The sequence below is a fragment of the Brachyhypopomus gauderio genome, chromosome 1 (genome assembly GCF_052324685.1).
Source record: "Brachyhypopomus gauderio isolate BG-103 chromosome 1, BGAUD_0.2, whole genome shotgun sequence".
Classification (NCBI taxonomy): domain Eukaryota; kingdom Metazoa; phylum Chordata; class Actinopteri; order Gymnotiformes; family Hypopomidae; genus Brachyhypopomus; species Brachyhypopomus gauderio.
Genome location: NC_135211.1, coordinates 28,183,577 through 28,211,260, shown reverse-complemented (window position 1 = coordinate 28,211,260; position 27,684 = coordinate 28,183,577). Strand labels below are relative to the sequence as shown.

Sequence of the window (27,684 nt, the reverse complement as noted above, 5' to 3'; positions counted from 1 at the left end):
AACTCCTAATAAATACTTCTTTATGAGATATGGATGTGTTTTGCACACTTGGCTTAGCCCAGCCGCCATTAGAAACTTTTTAAGCATACATTTTATTTAATTGTCCATTAACTACGAAATAAAACATCATTTTGAACAGAAAATAATAAAGAGTGTAATGTAATTGCTCATAAGTCCAATGTAATTAGTCATAATAGCACCAGTTTGTGTGTGTGTGTGTTTTGTTTGCCACCATATTTGCAAGCCATTTATAATATTTAATTTTCTGGGCAAGTGACAACAAATGGCACTCCTGGTCCTGAATGTGCCTGCATCATGCAAACACACACACACACACACCTGGAGCATGCAGCAGGCACAAGGTGTCCACTCGCCAGCCTCCGTTGTCCGACCTCTGACCTCCAGGAGTGTAAATAATTGAGGAGCTCATTCTTTAAAGTAAATTGGGGGTTAGAGGAACAGGGGAGTACCATGGGGGCGGTGCATCTACTCAGGTGCTGGGACACGGCCCCAGCTTTGAGCATGTAAGAAGACCTCAGTGTCTCCATTAGCTCCAGAACACCCCTCTGCTCTCCACACTCTGGTTTGGTGGTATGGCATCATATTCACACTTTCAGATTAGCATAAGTCTCCTGGTTCTGATTATTGTTCTGGTATTCTGGATGAGGTAGAGGACATGTAATTCAAATCAGGGCACCTGAGCGGTTTGGGTTACTTTTATGGTAATGCCATATGATGGGCAGTCAAATGTATTTATAAATGAAGATGTTAAGTATTTAAAAACCTTTGGTTATGTTGCTCATGTATTCGTGGTTCTTGCTAGTGAGGTTCTGTATTCATGCATCTGTTGTGATTTACATATTTGCTATTTTGAACATAACCTGGACACACACTTGCACAGCTGATGAAGGGCTTTGTCAGCTTTGGAAACCCTGTGTACTGCACTATTTTCACTTCTACATATATGACACAGAGGGGGGAAAAATCAACATATATTCATACTTTATCTGCTGCGCAACTGTGTATGTGGGGGGGGGTGTGATTCGTTACTTGGTATGTTGCCTAGCTTCGTGAGTATTCGAATAAAGGCGCTACACATCCTGTTCATATCCTGGTGTCTAAATTTCGTTGTTCTGAGGTGTTCTTTGCTAGAGATAGAAATAACAAACGCACGGAACATTTTCTCGGTGGACTCGATTGTCAAGTGGCCTGCCAACAGGTGGTGATTGTCCACGCGCAATGTGCGTGCCATAACTGGTAGGTTTTTACTGACTTGGAAGGTAAGACAACGCAATGATAAATTCTTTCCTTTTAGCATCTTGACTGACAGTCTACTCGTCCGCATGTATGCGTAACTCCAATTTCTTCAAATTCTCCTACCAAACGTTGACTGTATAGCTTGAATGTCATTTTTGAGCACTTACCGCAAAGTATCAGTAACAGTCTGCCGTTTGCGGCATCCCACCCACACTATCTGATGCTTTAATCAAGAAAACGTCCCAGGGCGATTGTGGAAGGGAAATGGAGCGTGACCGTTGATGGCGGCCCCGTGAGTACGGATGAGAGCGCACAGTCACCCTTCTGTAATCGGCCCGATGGTATCGCGACAAGGTGAAGGATGAGTCGTTAATTACCCCTTGCGGTGGTTAGACACTTGATGGTAAGTGACAGCCAAATAACACCTAGATCCCCGGAGTATCTACAGCCTAGTGCCGAGCAGAACACGTGCCTTTACACTGTGAGGCTCGTGGTACGCCAGTTTGCTTTGACAGTTCGCGTAAAGCCTGTTTTTACTGGGAAATCATGCTTTGATCTTTACGCCTGTTGATATGTCAATCTCTGACTGATTAAACGTCAGCTTATGAATGCTTTATCGTTTATGCAATAGCAAATACACTCGTTAGGTGTTTTATCAGGATGATAAATACATTGCTGGATGTTTTATCGATGCTGCCATCGTGAGATTGCAACTTTGCCTGCGTTGCTTCAGTTGAATACTACAGAATCCAAGGGGAATTCTGAACTGTAGTTTTCGACGCAGACTCAAGTTCTCCTTCGTTTCTTCATTTGTTAGTTAGACGGTCCTAACCATGTGCAGCTTAAATTGCTATCTGTGTTGCCAAGCGTGGATAGATGGAAATTTCGCTCTCTGGGTAAATAAACACGTCTTAACCAGGCAATAATGATCTTAGTACTTATGCCTTTATCCTGAACATAGATGACACGGAATTCGCGTGCAATACATTCCCCCAGTCCTATAAATAGCGGGTAGCAATCAACCTAAATAAATGAACTGTCAGGCGAAAGTATTTACAAGCAAAGCAGAAGTCGTGGCAATTATAAGTAAATTTGTTGCATTTTTGAGTAAGTGGTAGCAGCGATAAAGACGCAGTAGACCAGCCATGACAGTCTGATTTAGTTCTCCTGTCATCGTGATCGTAGCTCACAAGAAAATGAGTGGTGTGCAAAACGCTTGCTCTGCTGAAGTCTCTTGTCACTTTTCGGCGGATAGTGAACTAAAATGCGTCCGCAACGACCATTACGTAAGACAATTAAAACGTCAAGGAACATTTACTACTCTGTTATTTTTGTCGAATTGTTTCGAAATACGCCGTTCTACAGTCCCCTGTAATTACTTTGCTGAGTAATCCGCGTGTTTGCGATAAACCATTTCAATAGTGAATTAAGTCAATAGATTGTATTATGTTTGAAATTGTTAAACTGTTAAATATTTAATACGTTAAGTGACTGCTCAGTTTTGGTCAGTAATGACGCGCGCTGGCTAGGCTCGTGCGCTGAAAACTAAAAGAGACTTTTAACAATCAGCAACAACGAGGAAATCTGAACGTGTAGCACAAATAGTTAATATTCTGTTTTACTTTGTGATATTTTGCAATATCGTCATATTAAGCGTTAAACTTTTTAAATATTTGAAAATAAATACAGGTGCTGCTTTGATATGAGGACATTACAACACCCCCGTCGCTTTTTTCTCTCATTTGGGCGACCCAGTGGGGCAATAAAGCGAATGTCAGATAAGGAGTGATTAGCTTGAAGCAAAACCTTTAAAATAAACAGAGCATTAGGTTCTGTTGTGGGGGAACCTGTGCGTGCTGGCACCCCTGCTGTAGTTCAGGTGAATTGCAGACCAAATTCCGCGGCCTGCACGTTCACAGCTGCGATAACAGCGAGGGTCTTCACCAGGCTGAAGCCTCCCTGGTACTCACTACCGACGTTCATTAAGAAACACCTCACAGAACGCGTGCGTGCGTGCGTGCGCTTTACGCAGTGGATGACCCGAATCTGAGGGAAAATCGGCGGACATGTTTTCTTTTACCGGGAAGAGTGTTTATTTTCTGTTTCTTTGGTTTCAAAGCGCGGGCAACAGTCTGCAGAGGAAACCAGAATCATTAAAATGAAAGTGCTTTGATTGAATGGTGTTTTTCATACAAGTGGCACAAACATTTTACGTTTTAGGATTTGGATCGACATTGTAAGGCTATTGACCTTAAACAATCGCTCTCGTGTTAAAATAGTGACGCTTTGATGTGTTTTTCCCCAGACAAAATTCTATATATCACGTATAAGAAGTAGAAAACTGCACAGGACCTTTTAAGAATAATTTATAATGGCTTGTAAACTGATGCTTAACGGAGAAAGCTAAGACACAAATAAGTGCCATGCAGGAGATATGGTTTCTTCACCTACTGATATTTGTGTATTGTCCTATGCAAGGTAAACTAACATAAGTAGGCGTATAATGAACGTTTGAAATCAGTCTTAGAGAAAGCCTGCTCCACACGTTTAATCGTTAAACAATTATCTGTTCTTTCTCTTTCATCTTAAACCAACGCAAAATGGATTATTTCTGAGGTTACTGTAACTCACAATGTTCCTTTATAAAATTAAGTATAAGATGTCTGGTTTTTAGAGTACTTGTGTATTTGTGCGCGTGGTCATCCCACTGAGGTGGCCCACGTGCAACGCCAGGCAACAGCTCGCACGTGCGGGATTGCTGAGGGGTGAGTGGCCACCCTGAGCTGTTGGTCCGGTCGGGGGGAGGTGAAGGGGGGAGGGGGTCTCTCGTGAGTCCGTCACAATGCGTTAGAATGACCGAGAACAGGCGGGAAGAGCGGGCTGCCACTGCACTGAAAAAAATAAAGCATTGGCTCAATGTAATAAAATTGAATTAATCAATCACACGAATTTTTTTTCATTGACTCAATCCAAAAAACTTAATTCATGACTAAATGAATTTAGTTTTTTGGATTGATTCAATGAAAAAAATTCGTGTGATTGATTAATTCAATTTTATTACATTGAGCCAATGCTTTATTTTTTTCAGTGCACCTCACTAAATCTTTCAATATAAAAGTCAACTCTTCTAAATAGAAGAGCTTGAACTTTCTTAACAGGTGTGTGAGTGTGTATGTGTGTTGATGACTGTGTGTGTGCATGCATGCGTGCATGCTTGTGTGTGTGTGTGTGTGTGTGTGTGTGTGTGTGTGCATGTGCATGTTCACCCATAGTCATTCTTGCTGCTACTAAGCCATGCAATTGGAGACTGTTTGTAAACAGTCTGTCCTTTTTCAAATGTGCCCATGAGATTTGCCCCAGGAAGTCAAATTACAGCAAACTACCTAATTTGGCTCTGGGCTTCCAGCTCTATGCTTGAGTGATCTTAATTGCTGTGGCTCTCAGCTTTCGGTGCACATCCCTGGGCAAACCTTTCCCCACCAACAACTGCAGGCTATGCAGACCCATCATGCTTCTTTCCTGAAGCCATTAGTTCAAGAAATGTGGAAACTAAAACATCCCAAATTGCGAGGTGATGTTTATATTTGTGGCAGGTTTATCATAAAGCTGTTGGCAAATGTATGAAGATTCACTGGTCAGAAGAGCTGGGACAGGGTGGCGGTGTGAATGCAGAACTTGTCAAGCAAGAGCGTAAAGGAAGCAGCATGTGTTTCAGCTTGACTAGAGGACATAATTCAGTGATTAGTCATTATCATTACAGTTAACAACCAGCTAACAAGTTAACAACCTGCTTTTTCAGGAGTATAACATTTATCATTTTCAAATAAATTACCCAAGCACATATATATATATATATATATATATATATATATATATACAGTCACTAGTTTAAATTTTTTTTACTTTTAAAACAACCTAAATCTAATAACATCTTATAAAGAGTGTACACACTTATTCTGATTCAGTGATTAGTGTGGCCAGTAATATCTGACCCAACAAATGTCTTTGTGTCACTGTCTACACCGCAGAGTTACTTCCTAATGACTCTTGTGCATGTTCTATCTAAATAGTCGTGTCAAAACTGTCTCCGGGAGAGAGTGGTGGGTGATGACAGTTCAGTCTCTGTAGGTTATCTGGGTCTCAGTGACATTTACATTAGTTCAGTTCATGCTTGGCTCTGAGAGCCGTCACGCCCTAATTGAGTAATCTCTGAGGGAGGTGTCAGTGATTACAGTGCACGCTGGAGCTGCCCACGCAGAAACAGCCGTAACATGACAAATCTGTCAGCAGGGATGTTTTCTGCACTCACTTCCTCCTGGTGGTGGACAGCTGCTGTCATTCATGCTGTCTGCATTAGCTAACACGCACAACACAATAACACACATTCAGGCATCAAGAAATCTCTCATTGTATTGATAATTGCTGTACATATGCACATATTACTGGCTGTTTGCAGTCCACATGTACACAAAACCTAACAAATTTAACGCTTAAAAACAATGTTAAAAGGAGTCAAAGTCCAACATGAATGTGCAAAATTTGCAGATTGATTCAGTCTGTTGGTTGAGGAGAAGTGTGCAGCACATCAAACCTTTGCAGCTGACAGGTCAACAGATAGCTTAATTCTTTCTGGTGCTATTCAGTAAATGTTTCTCAGGCAGAGTGTTATTTAATATGGCAACCCGAGGATGGAGAGGAGGGTTAGTCTAAGCAGGCCCTGTGACCACCCCGTGGGACCCCAGTGAAGTGCATTTGTTGGGTTTGATAAATCGTCCGCATGCTTGAACCTAAAGGTTGGCCAATTAACAGTTAATTAGTGGTTGATAAATAGCAGATCTACACTAGGCCCTCAGCTGCTGCGGCGAAGCTCTCGCTCCTCCTCGTCCAGCTAAGGCAAGTGTTTATGTGCTGGTAACAAGTGTCAGGACAGACTGTTATGTCTGCATTTTGTCACATGGTGAGATTGCTCTCAGATGTGCTCCCTCCTGCCTTTCAACCTCAAGAGAAAAAAAACAACCCACACATACACACACACACACACACACACACACACACACACACACACACACATGCATGCATGCATTTGCAAGCATACAGACATACAAACGCACACACCCTTGGGCCCTTGACATCCTGATCCTTACGATCTCTCAGGCACACTTATCAGCGCCTCTGACACTGATCTATTATTCCTGAAGTCTGCTTGGTTGGCATGTTGCCCTGGTAATGCAGTCACAGAACAGGTATAAATGTGAGTTAGTTTCAGCAGAAGGCATTTGTCAACACATCTCCAGTCACGGAGAAGTTGTTCACCGGTATCTGTTATTGGATGATGACAAGAGGAGAGAAGTGTGGCATAGAGTGCGTTCTTGTCCCTTTCATTATAGTACAGTCATACACTTAATCACATCCTGGTTGAACTCAGTGGAATTTGATTTATAAGTCATATGCTTCCTGAATGTATCACACAGCATTAATGAAAAGGGAGACAGCACCCTTTTGTGAGTGTGGTAGCTGTTTAACACAAGTTTAATTTAGAGATAAGTTACCCTCTCCAAACATGTGCTTATCATTGAGACTGTGTAGGGCTTTTAGGAGTGACTCGTAGTGTTTTACAGGACTTCAGCTCACATTAATTAAATGGTGCTGAGAGGAGTTTTTTAAATTTTTTTAGATAGTTATTCATCTTTCAACAGCACAGGGTGAGCAGACAGAAGGAAACTGCAGCATGTATGCGCATTAATTACTTATTGTGCAGTATGACTGAAGTAATAATGAGTTTCAGTGTGCAGGCTGACAGCCAGAACAGTCCGGGCTTTCATTGAGGAACTCGACACTGAGCACACGCTTCCTTCCATCCTGCAGTACTGCACATGCTTGACTTTATGGACCAGTACAGTGAGATACCAGCCGAGTATCTGCGCAGATCACAACAACCTTGACAAACGCGTCAGCAGGTCGGGGGTCGCGTCTCTGAAACGCAGCCTTTGTGTGTGGTTGGTTGGACTCAGGAAACAGCAGGTTGAAACCTGTGATGGGAAACCAGCTGAACCACCATTCCTCAAGTCTCCTCACCATTCCCCAGGCCTCACCATTCCTCAATTCTCTTCACCATTCCCCAGGTCTCACCATTCCTCAGGTCTCCTCAACATTCCCCAGGTCTCCTCACCATTCCCGAAGTCTGCTCACCATTCCTCAAGTCTCCTCACCATTCCTCAGGTCTCCTCACCATTCCTCAGGTCTCCTCACCATTCCTCAAGTCTCCTCACCATTCCCCAGGCCTCCTCACCATTCCTCAGGTCTCCTCACCATTCCCCAGGTCTGCTCACCATTCCTCAAATCTCCTCACCGTTCCCCAGGTCTCACCATTCCTCAAGTCTGCTCACCATTCCTCAGGTCTCCTCACCATTCCCCAGGTCTCCTCACCATTCCCCAGGTCTGCTCACCATTCCTCAGGTCTGCTCACCATTCCTCAAGTCTCCTCACTATTCCCCAGGCCTGCTCACCATTCCTCAAATCTCCTCACCGTTCCCCAGGTCTCACCATTCCTCAAGTCTGCTCACCATTCCTCAGGTCTCCTCACCATTCCTCAGGTCTCCTCACCATTCCCCAGGTCTCCTCACCATTCCTCAAGTCTCCTCACCATTCCTCAGGTCTCCTCACCATTCCTCAAGTCTCCTCACAATTCCCCAGGTCTCCTCACCATTCCTCAAGTCTGCTCACCATTCCTCAGGTCTCCTCACCATTCCTCAGGTCTCCTCACCATTCCCCAGGTCTCCTCACCATTCCTCAAGTCTCCTCACAATTCCCCAGGTCTCCTCACCATTCCTCAAGTCTCCTCACCATTCCCCAGGTCTCCTCACCATTCCCCAGGTCTGCTCACCATTCCTCAGGTCTGCTCACCATTCCTCAAGTCTCCTCACTATTCCTCAGGTCTCCTCACCATTCCTCAGGTCTCCTCACCATTCCTCAAGTCTGCTCACCATTCCTCAAGTCTCCTCACCATTCCTCAGGTCTCCTCACCATTCCCCAGGTCTCCTCACCATTCCCCAGGTCTGCTCACCATTCCTCAGGTCTGCTCACCATTCCTCAAGTCTCCTCACTATTCCCCAGGCCTGCTCACCATTCCTCAAATCTCCTCACCGTTCCCCAGGTCTCACCATTCCTCAAGTCTGCTCACCATTCCTCAGGTCTCCTCACCATTCCCCAGGTCTCCTCACCATTCCCCAGGTCTGCTCACCATTCCTCAAGTCTCCTCACCATTCCTCAGGTCTCCTCACCATTCCTCAGGTCTGCTCATACATGTGTTTAACATATGATAACTGTTAAGCGAAACAAAGGTGCAGAAAGATAAGGTGTGACAACCCTAACCCTAACGCTAACCCTATCCATAACACTAACTCTAACCCTAACACTAACTCTAACACCGACATCGTGGACGTTTTTCTGGGGCCAAATGGCCAAAGGCTTGTATTATAATTTTTTCCATATGAGATTAATACATTATATTTTTTTCAGCATTAAAAAAGCCTAAAACCAACTCTGGGAAATCAGTTACACCACACGGGGAGTTTCACGTGGACATTAACACGACACAGTGTCAAGCCTCCCATGGCCACACTGATCCCTGCCATTTAATCATCGGTTTGTCATCTCCTATTTGGACAGCAGGAGTTAAATTAAGCATGTGTTAGTCTACAAATATGGCGGGAGAGGGGAGGGACATCCAGACCCAGACCCAAAAAACAGTTGTCACGCATGCAACTTGCCAAACACTTCCTGACAGATGCGTATTTTACTGAACGCGCTCGCATGGAAAGCGGTCGCGGAGTTCAAAGCAGCTGATCGGGCCCCAGTTGCTGTAATCAACGCCGTTCATGGCGGCTTGGCCTTCCTGCTACAGCCGCCCACCTTTCTGCAGCCCAGTCAGGAACAATAACACTTATTTTATTAGTGCTCCTGGGTGGTTGCCAAATACGTTAAAAGAATCCTACACATCTCAAAATGCACGCAGATAGACCTGCACATAAGCACGACGGGCTGCGGGATGGTTCTACATGGATGGTTGAGAGGCTGTGCGGCTGTTCGGCCGTCGTGTACGAGTCGTGACCGGTCTCAACGCCCTCTGACCCTCCGTTTTCCGTTCACTCGCATCACAAAATATTCGGTTTTAGCGTCACGTGTTGAAAGCTTCAGAAACGGCGACCCAAGCTGACGTTTGTCTGCTGAATACACATTCCTGCGGAGCGATCCTGACCACGGACGCAACGTTGCGCGGACCACAGCCGTGTTGGGCTGCTGGCACGAAGGACGAACTGAGTGCTGGGCTGGGCCGTCAGCCCGGACCTGACCTCCGCCGCTATTGGACGGACCTCGGACGGCACGGCGGAGGAAGCACGGAGCACGCTGAGAGTGAGTAAGTGTGACTCCCAGCTGCACTCCCCACAGGCCGCGGCGTGGGCTTCCTCTGTGAAGGACTCCGTGTTGGACACGGTCCCTCTCCAAACACAGCGCACCTGGGACAACAGCTTTAGTTCCCAACTCGGCGTTAATCAGCAGGCCCAATGCCTGCCAGCAGCCAGATGCTCGTATGCACACAATTAATACGCCACCCTGTCTTTTACCAAGCAGGACAGCCGCTCGTATGAAAACAGAGTCCGGCGGTGTAATGGCAGGACCAGGAGTAGCTGCGTGGCCCCATTTTACGGAAATCATCCTGATTGCTGAAAGGAGCTAAAAGAATTCGGAGGCGAAAGCGGTAAAGGGAAAACATTTAAGGGGCTTTAATGCACTCTTTAAGGGACTGTGGTTTGTCCATCACCTCAGCATGCAGACACAGGATAATCTGGGGAATCTGATGGCTGTTATTTCGCGTGGATGTTTCTGAGACCAGCTGCCTGTTGAAAGCAGTGTAGGTATGTGGTGGTGGGGAGGTGTGTGTGTGTGTGTGGTGGGGGGGGGGGGGGGGGGGGGTGATGCCTCTTTTTGTATCTAACATTCCACACTTGATTCCGCTGAAAGGGAGTAGAGAGGATTTCCGCAGTAATCATCACGGAGAGCTGGATCGTAGCCCCCTTATCTGTAACCTATTTAGTCTGCCATTTACAGCCGCACAAGTTGACACATAAATAGTCATTTTCGAAGGATCTCATGACTGCGTAAGAAACGTCTGGACGGCAGCTGCGCTTCTGCGGATCTGCGTTCCGAAACAGATCCGCACGCATATCTGATAACCGCTCGGACCGCTACGACCGCACAGGTCCAGTCAGCTCTTCATGTGTAAGACTAATGGAAAATGCTAGTGATTAATAACCTATCACAGACATGCACTCTGGCAGTATCTGAGAGAGGTCAGCCTTGTCATTAAGTTAATGTCCGTCTACAGTTTGGGCTAAACACAGCACCTTTTATGGAATTATTGTAATTAGTCGAACCATTAGCCGTAATGGGGAGTAATGGCCAGTTAGATGTATTTTGGTAAAACAACATGCCAGAGGCTGGAGGTGTTTTATTACGTCTCTATATTAAGCCCATTCTAGAAGGTAGAAAATGTTTCCAGATCGAGGGCAGAAACTGGCTGGGTGCTAATTCAGTTTCCCCGTCAAGTCGGAGAGGGACCACCCACCAGGAGAACGGGGACGGTGAGTGTGTGCGGAGCACTGACACACACCCAGGGCACTCTTCTGCAGCCGTGATCCGGCGTTTCGACTCATCGAATTGTGTTTCTCCTTACACGATGATTTTCTAACGTAGACACAATTTGAACAGTCTGCGTCACTCGTGTCTAGTGCATTTTGACGCTTCATGATTAATTCAGCAATGTAATGTAATTGTAAATCTCAAAAGTGCATTAAACCCATCGCTGGAGCATTTTACACAGAAACCCCATGAAAACTCTTTTGCCACTGTGTACCTCATAATGCTTGGGAACACAACCTCTGGCTCTGTTTTTTTATGTTTAAACTGCTTTTTCATTCTGAGCTGCTCTGTGTACGATGCACTAATTGCATGTTTGCGTGTGTTTCCCTTCAGGCAATCCCGTGGCCTATACAAGCACTAAAAAAGCTTTTCAAGCTAACAGCCAAGCGCGCGGAATGCTGAAGGCCCTGATGCCTCTTGGATGGGAAGAGGCCTGTTAATCAAATGCTCTCCAGATCACACTTCATCCGGGGTAATTACTCCCTCCAAGGCAAGTGTTGCACACAAAGTCTTTTGTAAACAGCCAATAACTACTTTAATTGCAACACGGGCAGGCATAACGGGCCGTTAGAGTTGAGTGTTTGAGTTGTGAGGTAAAAGTGTGTGAAATATGAATGAGGCATCCCTGGTCTTGCTGCCTATGAGATTTATGATGCATTTATCAACTGGTTTTATACCGCAGGCTGTGTTTGAGCTCGGTCGCGGGCCATTTACACTACACAAGCAACATTCTTCTTATTCCAAGTGCACCGTGTCAGTCCTTAGAAGACATTTCCCCAGCAAGAGTGCGGTTTCAAAAGCCCTGTCCTCCCCTAAGATAAACCTTTATCCCGAGATGATGTATAGGGATCTAATTGCATTTCAACTACTTATTTTCTGCCAAAATGACTTTATTGTACAGTCTCGTTGAGGGGAAAGGGTCAGAGACCATCAGTGTTGACCTCAACACGGTGGGATTGAGTCGAGGTGTCTTAACAATGTATTATCAACAGTTATATTCAGGTAGTAGAATATAATCAAACGGAGATTAAAGAAGAAAACATATCATCTATAGCATTTAACTTTATTGCAATAATAAAATCTTTAAAATGTTCTGCTAGCTGCTATTAAGCTTAGCCATAATTTGAATGTTTTACCGTATATTATGCTTAGCCATAATTAGAATGTTTTACCGTATATTATGCTTAGCCATAATTTGAATGTTTTACCATATAATTCATTCATTTGCTAGAGTTAGCTGTATTATTCAAATTTACATAAGAAATTAGTAAATGCAGAAATTGCTATTGCATTTGCAGACAGTTGAAAGCATATTCTATATGTATACTAAGTATTCTGTAAAATGTGAAGTTTAACAAAAAATTTAAATGCAATCCTGGGCTGGTTAACCCCCATGACCAATTGCCCACTGCCTCAGTGGTATAAACAATTAAAACTTAGTGCATGCATGTGGTCTAACGATGTAGCAATTGAATTCTTTTGCTTTTTTCAAAGGACGAAAAACCTCAAGTTGAGAAATATGTTTGTAAGTGTAAATGTTTAAAGAGTGGAATCCATTGGAAATTGTCAGGCTGTTTAATATACTAGGACAGAATTTTCCACAGAGCGGAACACCCATTTGCTGGATGGGCATTTAGATGTAGGTCATGTAGCATTTTTGTTTAGCTTGGGTTGGTTTTCGTTCATCTATTAATTGAAAAGAAATGCAGAGTTTACCATCTACACACATAGTTCCGTTCTTGCTTGATATACTAAAAATGGCAAAATTATAATTTTGAGGATGTAGTTTAATATTTTGTTAAGAATATGAGGATATTTCCTAGCAACTCCATTACAATCTTAACAGAAGCAAGAGTTTTACATATGGATAATAAGAGAGAATGTCAAGTTGTGAGGGAGTTTGATATATTACTATATACATTTGATATATTATTCTTGTCTCATTAAAGCAGTTTACCATTGTTGCATTTTGTTGCCCAAAATTAGCGCTGTAGTCATTTGGAAGTCGAGACTAGATTTTCTGTAACACTAATTAAACTGCATTGAATATTGTTGGAAACGTCATCAGGAATATCATCCTTTTGCATTTTCTATGCAAATAGTTTTTCAAACTTTCTATATGTATTATTTCACGAATGATTATTGTATAGATTATATTAAACAATGACTTCATAACTTCTGAACAACACAACACTGGCTGACCATTAGAAAAGGGTCTGGACCGTGTGTTTGGGAGTTTAAATATGTGGTTGAAGTTCCAGAGGACACCACATACACTTGCATTGTCCTTTAACCATCTGCTCCTGCTCTTCTAGACAAAGTGCATTTGTCTCCCTCCCATTCAGCTAAACTGTGAATACCTTCCTTTCCCATGTTGCATGGTTTATTACCCTCTAATGGGTTTTATTGTGGTGGTGCCGCTCTGTTTAGACACAAGCTTGTCGTCAGTGACGGTGATGGAGCTCTCTCTCTCTCTCTCTCTCTCTCTCTCTCTCTCTCTCTCACTCTCTCTCTCTCTCTCGTTTGTGCCTTTGAGGTGCAGAAGAACGATTAGGTGGGCATCAGTGGTGACCCCAACACTGCCTGCGTAACCCTCTCCTGTAACTGGGTATCAGCCACGACGCTCTGCTCTGTTTCAGCTCAAAGCCACAAGGTCAGAGGCTTTCTTTTGTCTCCTCAGGTGCTCGCATGACTCTGCCAGCACACTTGCTGCACTGTAGTGACGGCGAACAAAAGCTCTGTGATGACCCAGGACACCCCCCCCCCCCCCAAAAAAAAAAAACAAAAAAAAAAAACTGTAGCTCCCCTGACCTGCTACGAGGACTCTCCGCTGCCATGGGAGATTGAAGGTTATCGATGCAGAAACCCTTTGCTAAATTCAGCGTATGAGGTTAGCATGCGTTCTTCAATGAGCCAGACAGATAGCTGGCTAACTGTTTTAACCCCACTGCCTCTCAGTGCCATCCCTTATTCTCTGAGATTTTAAAGTTGTTGTTATGACCTTCAGAGCAGGAGCAGGCCAGTGAGTTCAATCAGATGTCTTGTCTTTGACGCATAAAGTATTTTACGCACATGAACATTACACATATTTTTTGCCCAAACATATTTAATAATATAACAGTCTAGCCATAATGATTAAGACTTCTCCTACTGACTCTTATTAAATAAATCACCTCCGATCCTCAATCTATGTTCCACAGTGAAATAAACAGTGAGTGTAAAAGTACATTTTCAACACTGTGGGAAAACTGCTGTTTTACAGAATGGCTTGGCCTAAGTGCAGATGTAATACAGGTTTTGTTTACAGTACGTATCGCACCAAGGTACCCACGCTTCTTCACCCACGGCACTCTAAAAGCCATCCCTGCCCTGACAGACAGAGCCAAGCACCATCACACCAGCAATTTGTCTCCGCTTCGGTCAGTGCAGGCCACATTCTAACACCTCCGATGGTCACACGCGTGGTGAACCTCATGGCTCTCATACTGGGTATCGGACCAGCGCCGGGAGTGAACAGGACTTCCTTTGATTCACTCAAATAGCGTGACGAGCAGAAGTCCTTTTATTAACCGAATAAACAGTAAAGCAAGCTTTGTATTTGTATCAAGCCCTTTAAATATTTAAAAATACTTCAGCTGTGCTGTGCTTGCCAGGACAGAGCAGTGCGTTCCTACTCCAGACGTCTCACACATCTGTCAGACGCGGCGGGGTTTAAAGTGTAAATTAGTGTCCATGACATGCTGCTAATGTAATTCCTGTAATCTAACGCGGGCGAGTGTGTTTTCTTCTCTGGCTGGCCCCGGTCCACCCAAACGTCTGCACTGGACAAGCAAAGAGTCTTCGCTTCTAAGTCTTTAGGAATCCGTACTGGCGAGCAGACGTTTAAATCCACTCCTGCTGTTCTTTTAAGTGCTTCAGTGGCTTCATTTATTGCAGGGCACTTGTAAACTTTCCCATAAAAAAACCCTTCGGTGAACCTCTACCGAGGACGTTAAGTGTAGTTTGCTATTTATCACTGGTTGCACTGCAGCTGGACAGATGTGTTCTGCGGGGACTTGTGCCAGCTCCTTCAACAGACGTTATCATCGCACACTCATTCCTCAGCTATTCAGCCACGCGATTCATCGCTAATCTGCTTAACATCCCAAACAGTTTCCACCTCGTTGGGTTCTACCACCTAATCCTAGTCTCGTCACTCCTCCGTCTTGGTTAGTGTGAAACCTGCCACGCTTGTCTGCCCCAACTTAAAGGCCTATTGTAAACAAGTGAAACAGACTGCAGTGCTCCTTAGACCAAAACACTCAAGATTCCCCCTGTAACAGTCCTGGTCTCAAAGGCGCAGAAATGCATGGAGCCATGCCTCAGGTTGTGTGCTCTCAATTAGGCAAGATCGGAGTTATTCTTTTTAATTAATAGCGGACCAATCACAATAAACAGGCCATTAAGCAATCCAGACAGGAGCGGAGGGAGAGAGCTGATAAGCAGCTCTGGTAAGGGTGACGGAAACGGGGGGGTTGTTGGGGTTGTTGGGGTTGGGGGGGGGGGTGCCGATGTAAAAGTGCCGGGACAAACCAACACGCTCCCTCCTCTCTGGCACAAGGCTGTTGATTTAGCATGTCACGTCAACATACTGGGAAACAAAAAGGCCTGTTAGCGATGGAAATACTTTTTTGGCCCATTACTTTGACGCAGTAATTATTGCGTAGAGAACTTAATGATTCATGTCAAGAGGATTAGCCTTTAAAATCTTGGTAAAACAAAGCTTTGGCACACGATGCTTCTCTGCATTTATCAGTCACGTATGAGTGTAATTCTTCATGCACGGGGTTGTAAACAGGCTCTAAACAGTGGATCTGTGTTTGTATATTCAAAGCGAATAAAAAGCAGCTTTCATCCCTGTTTTCAGATGGCCAACAATTACAGAGCATTAAGCCCAGGCGAAATGTTGGAAACACACAGTTCTGGAGCCATTACAAGCAGACCTGTATACTGAAGCTTAATGCCTCATACTTCTTTAATGAAAAGAGGTGTAATAACTTTAGCAGGCACTTTTCTGAACGGGCCATATTGGAAACCAGTGGCGTCTTCTGCCTGTTCTGATGCCATAGCATGCAAATACCTTGTGAACTCACTGCTGGGGTAACAAATTGCCATATCATGTGTTACAATTACTTCTTCAGTCCTGCCAGCACATACATCTTTCCAATGAAATGATTTGAAAGCTATGAATTATGGCCATATTTCAGTCTAAAAGAAACAAACCACTAATTGCGATGTGGCCTCTCGGTAATTTCAAGAGAGAGCTCAGAAAGCACTCCAGCATGGAGGGGGGGAGGGCTCATTTAGACCCGATTCTGCTTTATTTTGGTTTCGAATAACAGACACTACTAATTTGGTATAGGCTCGACCTTTGCCCCCCGCCCCTCCTCCCCGACTCTGATGCCCCAGGGGAACACTCCAATCAGCCCACAGCTCCTCTGTTTCCTTGCCCCGCCCCTTGGTCCCTCCCATGCTACCACTGAACTGGAGGCTGCCTTTTCCAAAATGTTTCTGCTAATTCCCATTTCCTTTATAATCACAAGCTTTTATGTGAGTGGTTGGCTGTGTGTGTGTGTGTGTGTGTGTGTGTGTGTGTGTGTGTGTGTGTGTGTGTGTGTGTGTGTGTGTGTGTGTGTGTGTGTGTGTGTGTGTGTGATTACTCCAGGGTCCCAGGCATTAACCCCACCAGGTGTTACTGGATGGGCTGTTTACTTCTGTGATTAATGAATGAACTAAAAGTCTTTTTAACCCCTCCCCTCCTTCCCCCCTACCTTGTTAAACAAGGAGCGTGCCACTGAATCAATTGGTCAGAGCACAGCTAGCCTGCACCGTATCAGTCCAGCGGGGATGAAGTGTCCGAGTGTTGCCCTCTCTCTCTCTCTCTCTCTCTCTCTCTCTCTCTCTCTCTCTCTCTCTCTCTCTCTCTCTCTCTCTCTCTCCTCTCTCTCTCTCTCTCTATGTCTGCAGTCATGTTTGCCACTGGATGCCTTTACACTCTAGACTGAAGGGACGGCTTATTTAGCCTGAGACTAATTTAGTGTAACACTGATTGGTGTGATTGATATTTCAAAAGGGAGCATGAAGACTTTAACAGTAACCCCTGTACATGTAAACGTGAACATTCACACTACACACATGTATCTCACCACACTACACTGCACTAATTCACATGGAATATTTACTGTGTGTGTGTATATATATATATATATATATATATATATATATATATATATATATATATATATATATATATATATATATATATATATCTAAATCTAAAATGTAAATATACATTTTAATGTATTTGATTTTAGAAATTTTATTCTAAAAATTTTATTATTTATTTTATTTTATACTGTATGTGTGTGTGTAATGCTAGCACCAATTTGTGTGCTGTATCTGTATTGAATTTACAAGGTGGTAAACATGGTCTTTAGCTTTTAGTGACATGTGAAACACACAATTAAATGAACATGACTGTAATGGCCTCCCTAGACACCACTGTTCAAATAATATTTGCGGCTGCCATAAGGAGATGGCGGGCTCTGGTAACCTGTGGCTGCTTCTCTGTTAAATGTTCTCACAAAAAAATAACAGGGTACTAGAAAAAGCTAAGAATCGGAAAAAATGTCTTCAGTCTCTTGGAAGTTTTTGTAAATACAAAGATGCATTCATATTACTAGTTTGATGTGGTATTTTACATTTAAGACCCACATACCCACATTTCTGAAAACACTCTCCACTCTCTGCTTACTGTCTAGATTTGATTCCACTCGGTTTTATGGTTCAGATTTTTTTTTTAGATGTTTTTGATTTTTATTTTCAATGAAATATGACTGCCTTTGATGATTCAGAGTGATTACAGGTACAGTGTGGTTTAATCGGTCCTCTCTTCCTGACCTACACTGCAGGTTTCCCTTTTCATCATCACCCAAAGATGAGTCTCGGATGAAGAGCTGACTTCACTCTGTGAGTCATCACGATCAGCACTGTTGTTAAGCCATTTCCTATGGTAACGCAAGTGTGTCATCCGTGCGTTTCAGGCGGGCTGTGTAGGAGAGAGTGTGTACACAGGTGATTACTGAAAGAGTGTGTACACAGGTGATTACTGACTCACAGTCCGCCGTGACAGAGGGGCCAACAGAGGGTCATGTCACTCATCTGACAAACGGCTCAATGCACCCTCATAAGCACCATACCGCAGTAACACAAATACCCATCAGCCTCAGCAAATGGAAGCAGTGTTTTGATAGGTTGGCACGTCTGAAACGACAGTTTCTTCAGACACTTCTACAACACGTTTCTTGGGGGAAAACCCTTGATGCACTACAAGAATATTTTTATAGCTTTATAAGGGCTCTTATTGGCCTACTTATAATGTGACAATAATTATTAATACACGTATGTTACTTTGTTAAGACAGACCTTTATTCAGCCAGTTCAACTAGTTCAGATGTTCAAAGAACTTCAGGGAAAAACCTTTTTTGAAAGTTCCTTAAACAATGTTAAATGTCTGAGGATCTGAAGTGTTTTGCTCTAAAGTCTTGCCGTCCTCTGCGGACTCTACAGATTTCTACACTGTGGATGGGTGACTAAACAAACATGAAGTAGCTCTTCAGAACCCTAAGGGCCTCAGAGATTTGCTGATAGGATAGACGAGACCACGACGCATGAACTGTGTAAGAACATTCTGCCCATTTGTGTGTCAGATTATTACGAATGCACTGCCTCAGCATGGAATGCTGTTGAACCTGCAAACTCCATTTCTCATGGTGAAGGAACACGTTCTTTAGCTGTCAAATCAACGCAACACTGCAAACATAGTATTGACTCCAGTAACCATGGGGACAGAATGTGGTGTTGGTTCTGATGATCGAGGGTTTTCTTACGACAGTTATACTGTACCAAAAGACATTCAGTCCTATCATGTAATTTAATGTTATTATGACAAATTCTGTCATTTCCTACATGACGTGCCATCAAGTGTATTCTGCAGTGGTCTAAGGCTTGTGTGCTCTGATCCAGGAAGCAGGCGTGTGTCATGATTCCATCTCCAGACGCGTCGCGCAATTTGTAATTCCTCACTGTGTAAAGCTATTCAGAAACTATTCTGGACAAGAAAGTGACATTTGGTCAGCTTGGATATTCCAAAGATTTGCAAAGCCAAATGCTTCTATTTACAAATTTCAAGGTAGATGCTTAGACCGAACGAGGATAAAGTAAGAGCGTTACAAGTCAGGACACAGCCCTGCCATTCCAGCACTCAGTCAAGCTCAAAACGTCATCCGATTACATCAGCACAGACCAGGCCATTCAGCCTCGTGCTGACAAACTGACTTCTAACACCTATTATTTTGGAGCTCTTAATGGATTGTACTACAATTGAGGCAGTCAGAATTTCAACAGTCTTTATAAAATGGCTCGTATAGCAGCCTTTCCTCTTCCTCCCTGGTCTTTACTTATGGACTCCCAGCAGCTGTTTTGAGGGCCGTGTGTCAAAACAAGCAGAAGTGTGTCATCGGCGGGCTGCAGTGGGCTTTGAGAGGGTGTGCTGTGTTGTGACTGCCGTAGGTGGGGTTCTGGACAGGAGCGTTCCCTCTCTGAGTCCCAGGACCTGTCACTGAAGAATGCCACAAAGAAAATCGGGGAGGAAAAGACGGAACATGTTCTCGGAACCTCAGCTCGTGGGCTTGTCGAGGGCAGATGACTAATTTGGGATTAATGAAACACAAACAGTTCATTTGTATTGAGTGTAATTGGCTCAGAGGCCCACAGGTTCAAGGCAGATGAGGTGGTAATTGTGACAGTGGGGATGGCCCGTGGTGTGTCGGCTTACCCGTTAGCATGTTTACCTAACCTCAGAGCAAAGAAGGCATGGGGGGAACGTAAGGGGTTGTGACACACTCTTGGAAGAATTTAATTAGGTCGTTAAACAGCAGGAGTTGGGCCAGAGGGCTGAGAGAACTGTGGAGAGAGGATGAGTAAATGACCTTAAATGACCACTCTGATATTAGTTAATGACCACTCTGATGCTAGTTAATGACCACTCTGATGCTAGTTAATGACCACTCAGATGTTAGTTAATCACCACTGTGATATCAATGACCACTCTGATATTAGTCAAAGTCAAGTGTATTTATATAGCGCTTATTACAGCAGCCGTTGTCACAAAGCAGCTTTACAGAGGTCAGAGTCTGAGCCCTCAGTGAGAACGCCAAAGGCGACAGTGGCAAGAGAAAAAACTCCCTAAGAGCAAGAGGAAGAAACCTTGAGAGGAACCAAGACTCAAAGACCCATCCTGCTCTGCTCATCACTGGACACCACAATAGCAAGAATATAAACAATAAGAATATTAGTTACGCTGGTTACGGTTAATTATAGCAAATAGCACTATGAAGTAGTCCTCTTCACACCTGGCTATGTCTCAAATTGCATTGCATGTTTTGGAGGAACAACACCATTTAAGAAATCGTATTAAAATGTCGAGCTGACATTCTGTGAAATATTTGTGTGAAATGTTTAGACCCATGTTGCTTTAACTATCCTGTAAAATATGCTAATAAACTCACTGCTGAGCTTTATCAGTATTTGAAGCCATTGACGTAAACTATGTACACAATAAGGTAATGCATTTTTCATGCACTGTATTTTAAAAGTGAGGTCACTTGTTTCATAGAGGTCAGTGAGACTGATGAAAGCATGACACAGTGAAACACACTACACTGCAGCTCTGACAGAAGAACAAAAGCACGTACGATTTACAGTTTCCACTGAATTATGAGGCACCTGTATAGTTGAATGAATCGGTGCTCTGTTTTTACAGCGTTGTAAAGAGGTGTAATCAAGCATCGCATAGATGAACCTCTTTTTCTCTGCAGCTGAAGAAATGCTGAATAGAAACCTGTGCACAGTGTACATAACACACCCATCGATACATCTACCCAGGGTCTCCGTCTGGATGCTTTATGTTCAGGGAGGTTCTCCATCTACGTCCCCTGTGGTGGCTAGGGTTCAGGCTCTCCGAAGAAAGACCACACAGATACTTGATTCTGAGGATGTAGCCCTCACCGTGTAGCCCTAACTGTTTCCTGATGGTTTTTCTTTAAACTATACTTCTTGAACAGGTGTGGTCTTGGAAATTAAATCACATCTTGCATTGCTGTTATGGTCAAGCACAGTCATCACTTTTCTAAGACATTATCCCTGATGGTGAAAACATATTTTTATCCTGTTTTTGTAGGACCAAGAATTAAAATAGCAAGTGTTTGGGAAAATCTTTTTGCTTGACTTTGATGAATGGTGACAAATGTTTTACTGAAAGCTACGAAGTTTGATAAATGACACCCAGTAAAAACCAACTGGAGCTGGTAATGCGGAGCAGGACTTGAATGGGTGCGTAATAATGTGTGGCGTGATGTATTCACCCATCTTGAGTAAACATTAACAGTAAGAACAACCCAGGGAATGAGGCTATTTCTCTCAGTAGGGCAATATTGCTCTGTATTTCACTCAGGCTTGGAATTCATGCTACATCTCTCTTTGTTTCTCAGAGCTGTGAGTCTGTGTGGTTTTTTCTCTGCCATGATGGCGTGGTGCCTAAAACAGTCCCGCTAAATGTTCACACTTCGCTCACCAGAAACGTCACGAGTGTATTTTGAGCAGTGTAAATGGCTGTGTTTTATTCCTGTTTTAAAGCTTGTATAGTGAGCACACACACACACACACACATACAGACCCCCACCGACACTGTGTCCATTTTTCCAGGACCCACTGTAATGAGATGCTATTTGACATGCATGCAGCAGTCGTGAAAGCTGTTTGGCATATGTGCAAAAGTGCGTGTGACTGTGTGTGTGTGTGTGTGTGTGTGTAGGGGGTGGGGGTGGGTTGACACAGTGAGGGACTGTCATGTGAGTTCCCTCTCCAAGCAAACCTGCGCCGCTCCGGTGGAATAATAGGGAGGAAATTGGGCATTAAATTCAAATCAGCGCATATTAATTTCACCATGACAGAAGTAGGGCGCAGAGGTTTTCTTTCAGCGCTTCCCTACACACACTTGCTGCCCGCCCCCGCGTCCGCAGGACCGGGACAATGGGAGGGCCTCAACCACCACGCTCGAGAGAAAAGACAGCGAGACTTTCTGTTTATACAAACAACCAATGGCTGGCGTAAAAGCAACGATCAATCTACCGTTTGTAACCTCAGTTTATGAAGTGGCTGGGTCATGCGCAAACCTTCCTATCTCCTGCCCTGCCGAACCATAGAGGGCGGCGATATTGATCAGGGACACTGACGGGGCCTTGACCTGTGAATGCGTTTGTAAACCGCGGCGGAAGTCGCACTTGATCCTTGTGTTTTCCAAACGTGTGAGCAGACACGTCCCACACCTGCACAACATCAGCCTGTTTGGATTCAGGGCCCTGAGACACTGATACGGCCAGACGGGGCTCTCGGTTGTGACACACGTCTGCATTCGTGCCGCAGTCAGCATGGAAATGGACGCGTGAAGAGTCCATTTGTAATGTTGGATGGTGAAAGCCCCATCGGAGACCAAAAAAAAAAAAGAATCAGACATTAGTCGAGTGGACTGATGCAGATCGCTCACGGAACCCATTTACCATCTCGTGAAAAGATACTCGTCTGCTGTAAATATTATTTTTGGGACTTTTTTCAACTTGTCAAAACAAATCTCTGAAATTGCTATTAGGATGCTTAATCTTTGGTCGATTGTCTTAAACACATCAACACATTCTTGACTCCCACTCCCAGAAAACATCTGGTAAATACCTCTTCCATGCCAGGTGCTGTGAATATTTTCTCTTTTTACTTATTTTTTTCCCCCGTACAACTCACTGCTCACTTTAGTTCCTGTTAGATTTTGTAGTTTCTGACACCTCCATATTAAATCTGCTCTTTCTTTCTGAATACATTATGAAATCCAGGCTGTGGCGGGTCCTCTTCCTCCCCCAATAAAGTGAATTTCAACTTCCTTTCAGTTTGAAACTCTTAAGTTCTTTAACACTTGCCATGAAATAAATAAGATCATTTCCACTAATCACATCAATGTGTGATTTTAAAGTCATTTTCAAAGTATATACCAAGCAGATGAAGCACAGGCCTTTTGTTATTTTATTTTTTTCCTTTTTCTTTATTATCGTTCATTTAAAACGAGCTCCAGAAGCAGGTCCAGGACTGACCCTGGGAAAGGAGCCGAAGGAGAAAATGCCAACAGGAAAGGCGGAGAGAGGCGTGGAGCTGGCTGCGTGCGCCCAGAGCTGTGCACTTCTGCTCGGGGAAAGGTGGGGGGGGGGGGGGGGGCTCCATCTGGCACGCCTGCGTTTGACTGGCAGGTAGTTAAACAATGATGCAGTCTGACAAATTTCGAGCGGGGCTTATGAAAAGATGACATAAACACAACAGCCACCGGGAGGAGTGCATCCACCTGTGTGTGCGGTGGTGAAGTGTGAGGTAGAGGCCGCGGTTAATAAGTGAAGCTCTGGCGCGCTCTTGGATTAAGGCCTTTGTAATGTAAATGGCTGTCAGATAAAGGGCCAGTGTTTACACGTACCATTAATATTTTGATCAGCGTGTTTAAGAGACTCGGTTCCTTAGTGCGTGCTCTCTCTCGGGCCTCGCTGGTCTTGGCAGCGACCGGCCCGCCATCAGCTGCGCTAACATGGCATAAATCCCTCGCTAGCTTAGGCGCGTTTCTCCATGACAAACCGTGACACTTGTTCTTTTGAGATGTACTTGGCAAATCCAGAGCTGTTGCATTTAGCTTGTTTTGGCACATTAACGGCCAGTTAGCCGTCAATGAGTGACTCCTGAAAGGAACGGTAAAACCTGAACACAGCGTTTTGAATTGGGTGGCCAGAAAAAAATATATGTATGATTTTTTTTTTCACATTTTTTTCCATATTTCCATTTTGATCTCACTCTAGAAAAGGTGGTTTGATATTTTCCTTGGACTGAGCTTTTTCATTCACCGTTACTCCTCCAGAAATGAAGCTCGCTGTAAAGTTGAGCTGAAAACATATAGAGTTAAACCCTAGGCCTCATTAATTGAATGCGACTTCTTTTCTGGCTGGTATTCAGATGTTCCCTGATTGGGGTCAGTTAAGTACCCCTTAGAAGGCTCAGCTTACCCAAAGACCTCCAGTGTCTGATGGAAAACATCTGTTTATGGGTGTAAACCAGGCCTGGCTGCCTGTATTTGTCCATTGCAGTGTCATGTAAACTCTTGTGATCACTCTAATGGACAGATTGATTGGCTCAGTCACTTGGCCTGGTTTCGTATGGCTGGATAAAGCAATGTTTAATAGTTATCATGCACAAATGTGTGTGTGTGCGTGCGTGTGTGTTTGTGTGTGTGTGTGTGTGTATGTGTTTGTGTGTGTACATGAATGTTGTTAATCAAATGGATAATTGTGCTGATAATTTTGTAAACTTAATTTTAAAGTCATTGATTTAAACAGGGACCATGGACATTTGATCGGGCAGAACCACCTAATGAAGGCACTGCTGCAAATGTCTTCAGCTGTAATGGGAGTTTGAGTATTTTAGAGTTATCTCAAAAAGTGACCAGTGCACAGTGAACAAAAGCTGTCTGCCTGGCCTTTCTGCATGATGATTGTGGAATTATGCTGAACCAGAGAGAACGCAGGATTCATGATGTTCTGATTTTTGATCATGTCACAATTTCACTGTATTTTCAGCTAAACCTTTTTTTTTCTTTGAATTCAGTGATGCAATCTCCCACTGTGTTGGGCCCATATGGGGCACATCTGGATGCTGAGTGCCAAGGCTCTTGTGTTGCTATAGAACACTTACACTTTTTGTTTGTGAACCCCCCCAAACACACACACACACACACACACACACACACACACACACATACACCCCTCCCTCTGTTAGTAGTGAATGATTGCTCACAGAAAGAGTTGTATAAATAACTCACCATTCTGTACTGGTAGACCTACAGCGTTTTATTAAAAACACTGACCAGTCAAAGGTAATGCAGAACTGTGGTAATTACAAATGAGTTATGCAATAAAAATACATTTACTGCTATTTTCCAAACCATTACTGCCCAAGCATTCACTGCATGAAAATGTACGGAAGTCCTGAAGTCACTGCAGGAAGTGAGATAAAATCACACAAACCACACAGGGCCAGAAACAAGGAGTAGAAACAGCACTACATTATCTCACTGCTCAGCCGCTAATGACTTTTATTCTGTCAAGCGTAACCCACAAAGTCGCGTAGTGACCTGCAGCATCATAAGATCCTCCTGCTTCAGTGGATTGTCTCAATCCCTGAGCGCTTGGTTTTAAAATAAAAGTCTTCACTCGTTGACCATGTCTTACTATGAGATGTTTATGTGATTTGGGGAACGGCTACCCGGATGGGGATGTTTATGGATATTATGGGATGCAGGCCTTGAAAACAGGCCAGAGGAATAAATGAGAGCTGATATCAGCGAGGGTATAAAATGGAGAAGATGGGAGAAAGGGAAAAGTGCTGGCATGAAGATGGTAGATCACGCCGAGCTGACCACACAGCTGGACAACATGCATTAGTGAGATATCACCCAGTTGTGCATTGATTATGGTCTGCCCAGCAGGTGTGGTGCTCCACTGTTTACAGAAGGTGAACGAACTGAGCTGTTACACGTCTTTGTACAGGTATGGGCAGATGTCCTAATCCCCGTCTGTTGGTTTAACTGGCTACAGAACATGCAGATGTTTAAGTGATAATGCAGCCAAGGTAAACTCAAGATCAGACCGGATTCGTCAGTCTGCAGACAGGCAGAAAGGTCTCTGTTCAGTGCTTCTTCGGTGCTGAGAAAACACCATTCTAGACCTTCAAAGTTAAAGTCATTATCAGCTTATTGTCTATCAGAGTGAGAACGCCGGGCATTGTGGGTAGGAGAGCGTAGCTTTCACCCCTCTCCACAGAGGCTGTATCACAGAACTCACCACATTCCTCTTGCTGTCATGGAAATCAAGCTGCTTATCCTGAAATAGTTTCCAAATATGACGTGAAAATGTATGCAAATATTTGTAAATGATTCTGGCTTTGTTTGTACCACAGAGCTGGAAATGTGAAGTCTCATTACGTCAACTTTCTCCATCAGTAGAAAAACTATATGTAATATATATAATTACACAAAAATGCATACATCTGGTATTATCACTACTAAACCAACAATTCTCTTACATTGTTAGGAACTCTCATGATTAAATAAACCAGTTTATTTACATTTGATGAAAGTGTTTGATAAAAACAGGGTTTTGTGTATTTCAGAGTTGCAGATGTAAATGCTTTTTTGTAAAATATAAATTTAGATGTTAATCTAGAATGATCTATGTTGCAGCTTTTACTTATAAACTCCTTTTTCCTCACTATATGAGAGCATGTGTGATATGGTCGGGCAAGCTTTCTGTGAAACCCTGTGCAGGTTGGATTCCTACACTGCCCCAGTGCTGTGAATGTGGACCGAACCAGTGACAGAAAGCCTCAGACCAGAAAAAGGAGAGAGGAGCACATTATCAGAGCTCTGATGATGTCTTTCTTCTGAAAAGACCCAAAACGTGGGCCTGGCTTTTGAGCTAGGTTTGGGAAGGAAGAGAAAGGGGGTTTGCACAGTAATAGCTATATAATGAGAACCTCACTGACCTTCAGCCACATTGTGAACATGGTTTTTTATTTACTCGTCAGGTTGAAGCCAATGGCTCAGTCAAAGGGATGGAAAAAGAAGCTCTCCGGCTCCTGCAAACAGTTTGATTTCTCCCAGCAGCTGCGGTGCTTTATAGGAGCGGGAGGCCGGGGAAGAGTGCATCTCGCATCAGTCACGCGGGGCCGACGTTTCCTGCAAACTCTGCTCGGAGCCTGAATGGAAAGGCGGGAGGTGAAGGTTAAAATAGAAACATGGTGCTGGCAGCTGGACAGCTGGAATGATACTCTTGTTTATGCGGTCTAATGCCTTTCCCCATTAGTCTGATGTCTTTGAGAAGTCGTTTGCTGCACTTTAGGAGAAGTCTCAGCACTTAAATGGAGAAACATTACTTTTTATTAGAACTTCTTTAGTGAGAAATAAATCAGTCTCAAGTCTGATGATTTAAAGACTTTTGTCATTGTCATTTTATCCATATTATGATCATTGATATTACATTTGATCTAAATAGATTAATATTTTTATTGTAAAGTAGGGGAATTTTGCAGTAGATTTAATTGTTTTACTGTTTTATTGTAAGGTTATGTGGTCTTTGCTGTGACTATTGTACTTGGTGTGACTCGTATTTAAGGGCAAATTGTAAAAACATCATTTGACGGCTACACATATTTGATCATGAAAAATTGTAAACAGCAAACAAACAAAGTATTTCCTTTGAAGGGTGGCTCAGGGTGAAATCTTTCTCCTTGCGAGCTGACCAGAGAAACAGCAGACACCTTATTCCTCATCATCTCGATTCTTCAGCTCGCCCTGATCTGAACACCACCCCCTGGAGGACTGGAGGACTGCTCACATGCAGTGAATATACATATACGAGGCACAAGGATCCCTACATATAGAACTTTATGTTTGCAATGTGCACCAGTCGTAACAATGTCATCAGGTTATGCTTCATCATGAACAACCTTGTAGTGCACACTGAAAAATATTAACCAGGCTCCAATGGCAGTGTG

The 27,684-nt window shown here is 43.7% G+C and overlaps 1 protein-coding gene and 1 long non-coding RNA gene across 6 annotated transcripts; both read left to right on the top strand.

Annotated features, from left to right (window-relative positions):
* The first annotated feature begins 1,098 nt into the window (after positions 1–1,098).
* LOC143515549 (uncharacterized) lies at positions 1,099–27,613 on the top strand. 5 transcript variants are annotated; one of them, XR_013131135.1, is made up of 5 exons: positions 1,099–1,660; positions 11,290–11,446; positions 13,499–13,609; positions 17,907–17,964; positions 18,565–20,582. It is a non-coding gene; the product is annotated as an uncharacterized LOC143515549 (long non-coding RNA). The 5 variants fall into 5 exon arrangements; XR_013131125.1 differs by lacking the exon at positions 1,099–1,660 and adding an exon at positions 26,716–27,613 and having other exon boundaries at positions 10,241–11,446; positions 18,565–18,674; XR_013131129.1 differs by lacking the exon at positions 1,099–1,660 and adding an exon at positions 10,241–10,898.
* Positions 6,035–10,173, top strand: LOC143525993 (uncharacterized). The gene is made up of 3 exons (XM_077020524.1): positions 6,035–6,050; positions 7,037–8,110; positions 8,528–10,173. The coding sequence occupies exons 1-3, from the start codon at positions 6,035–6,037 to the stop codon at positions 8,584–8,586; spliced, it is 1,149 nt and encodes a 382-aa protein (XP_076876639.1). The 3' UTR covers positions 8,587–10,173.
* Positions 27,614–27,684: the final 71 nt, after the last annotated feature.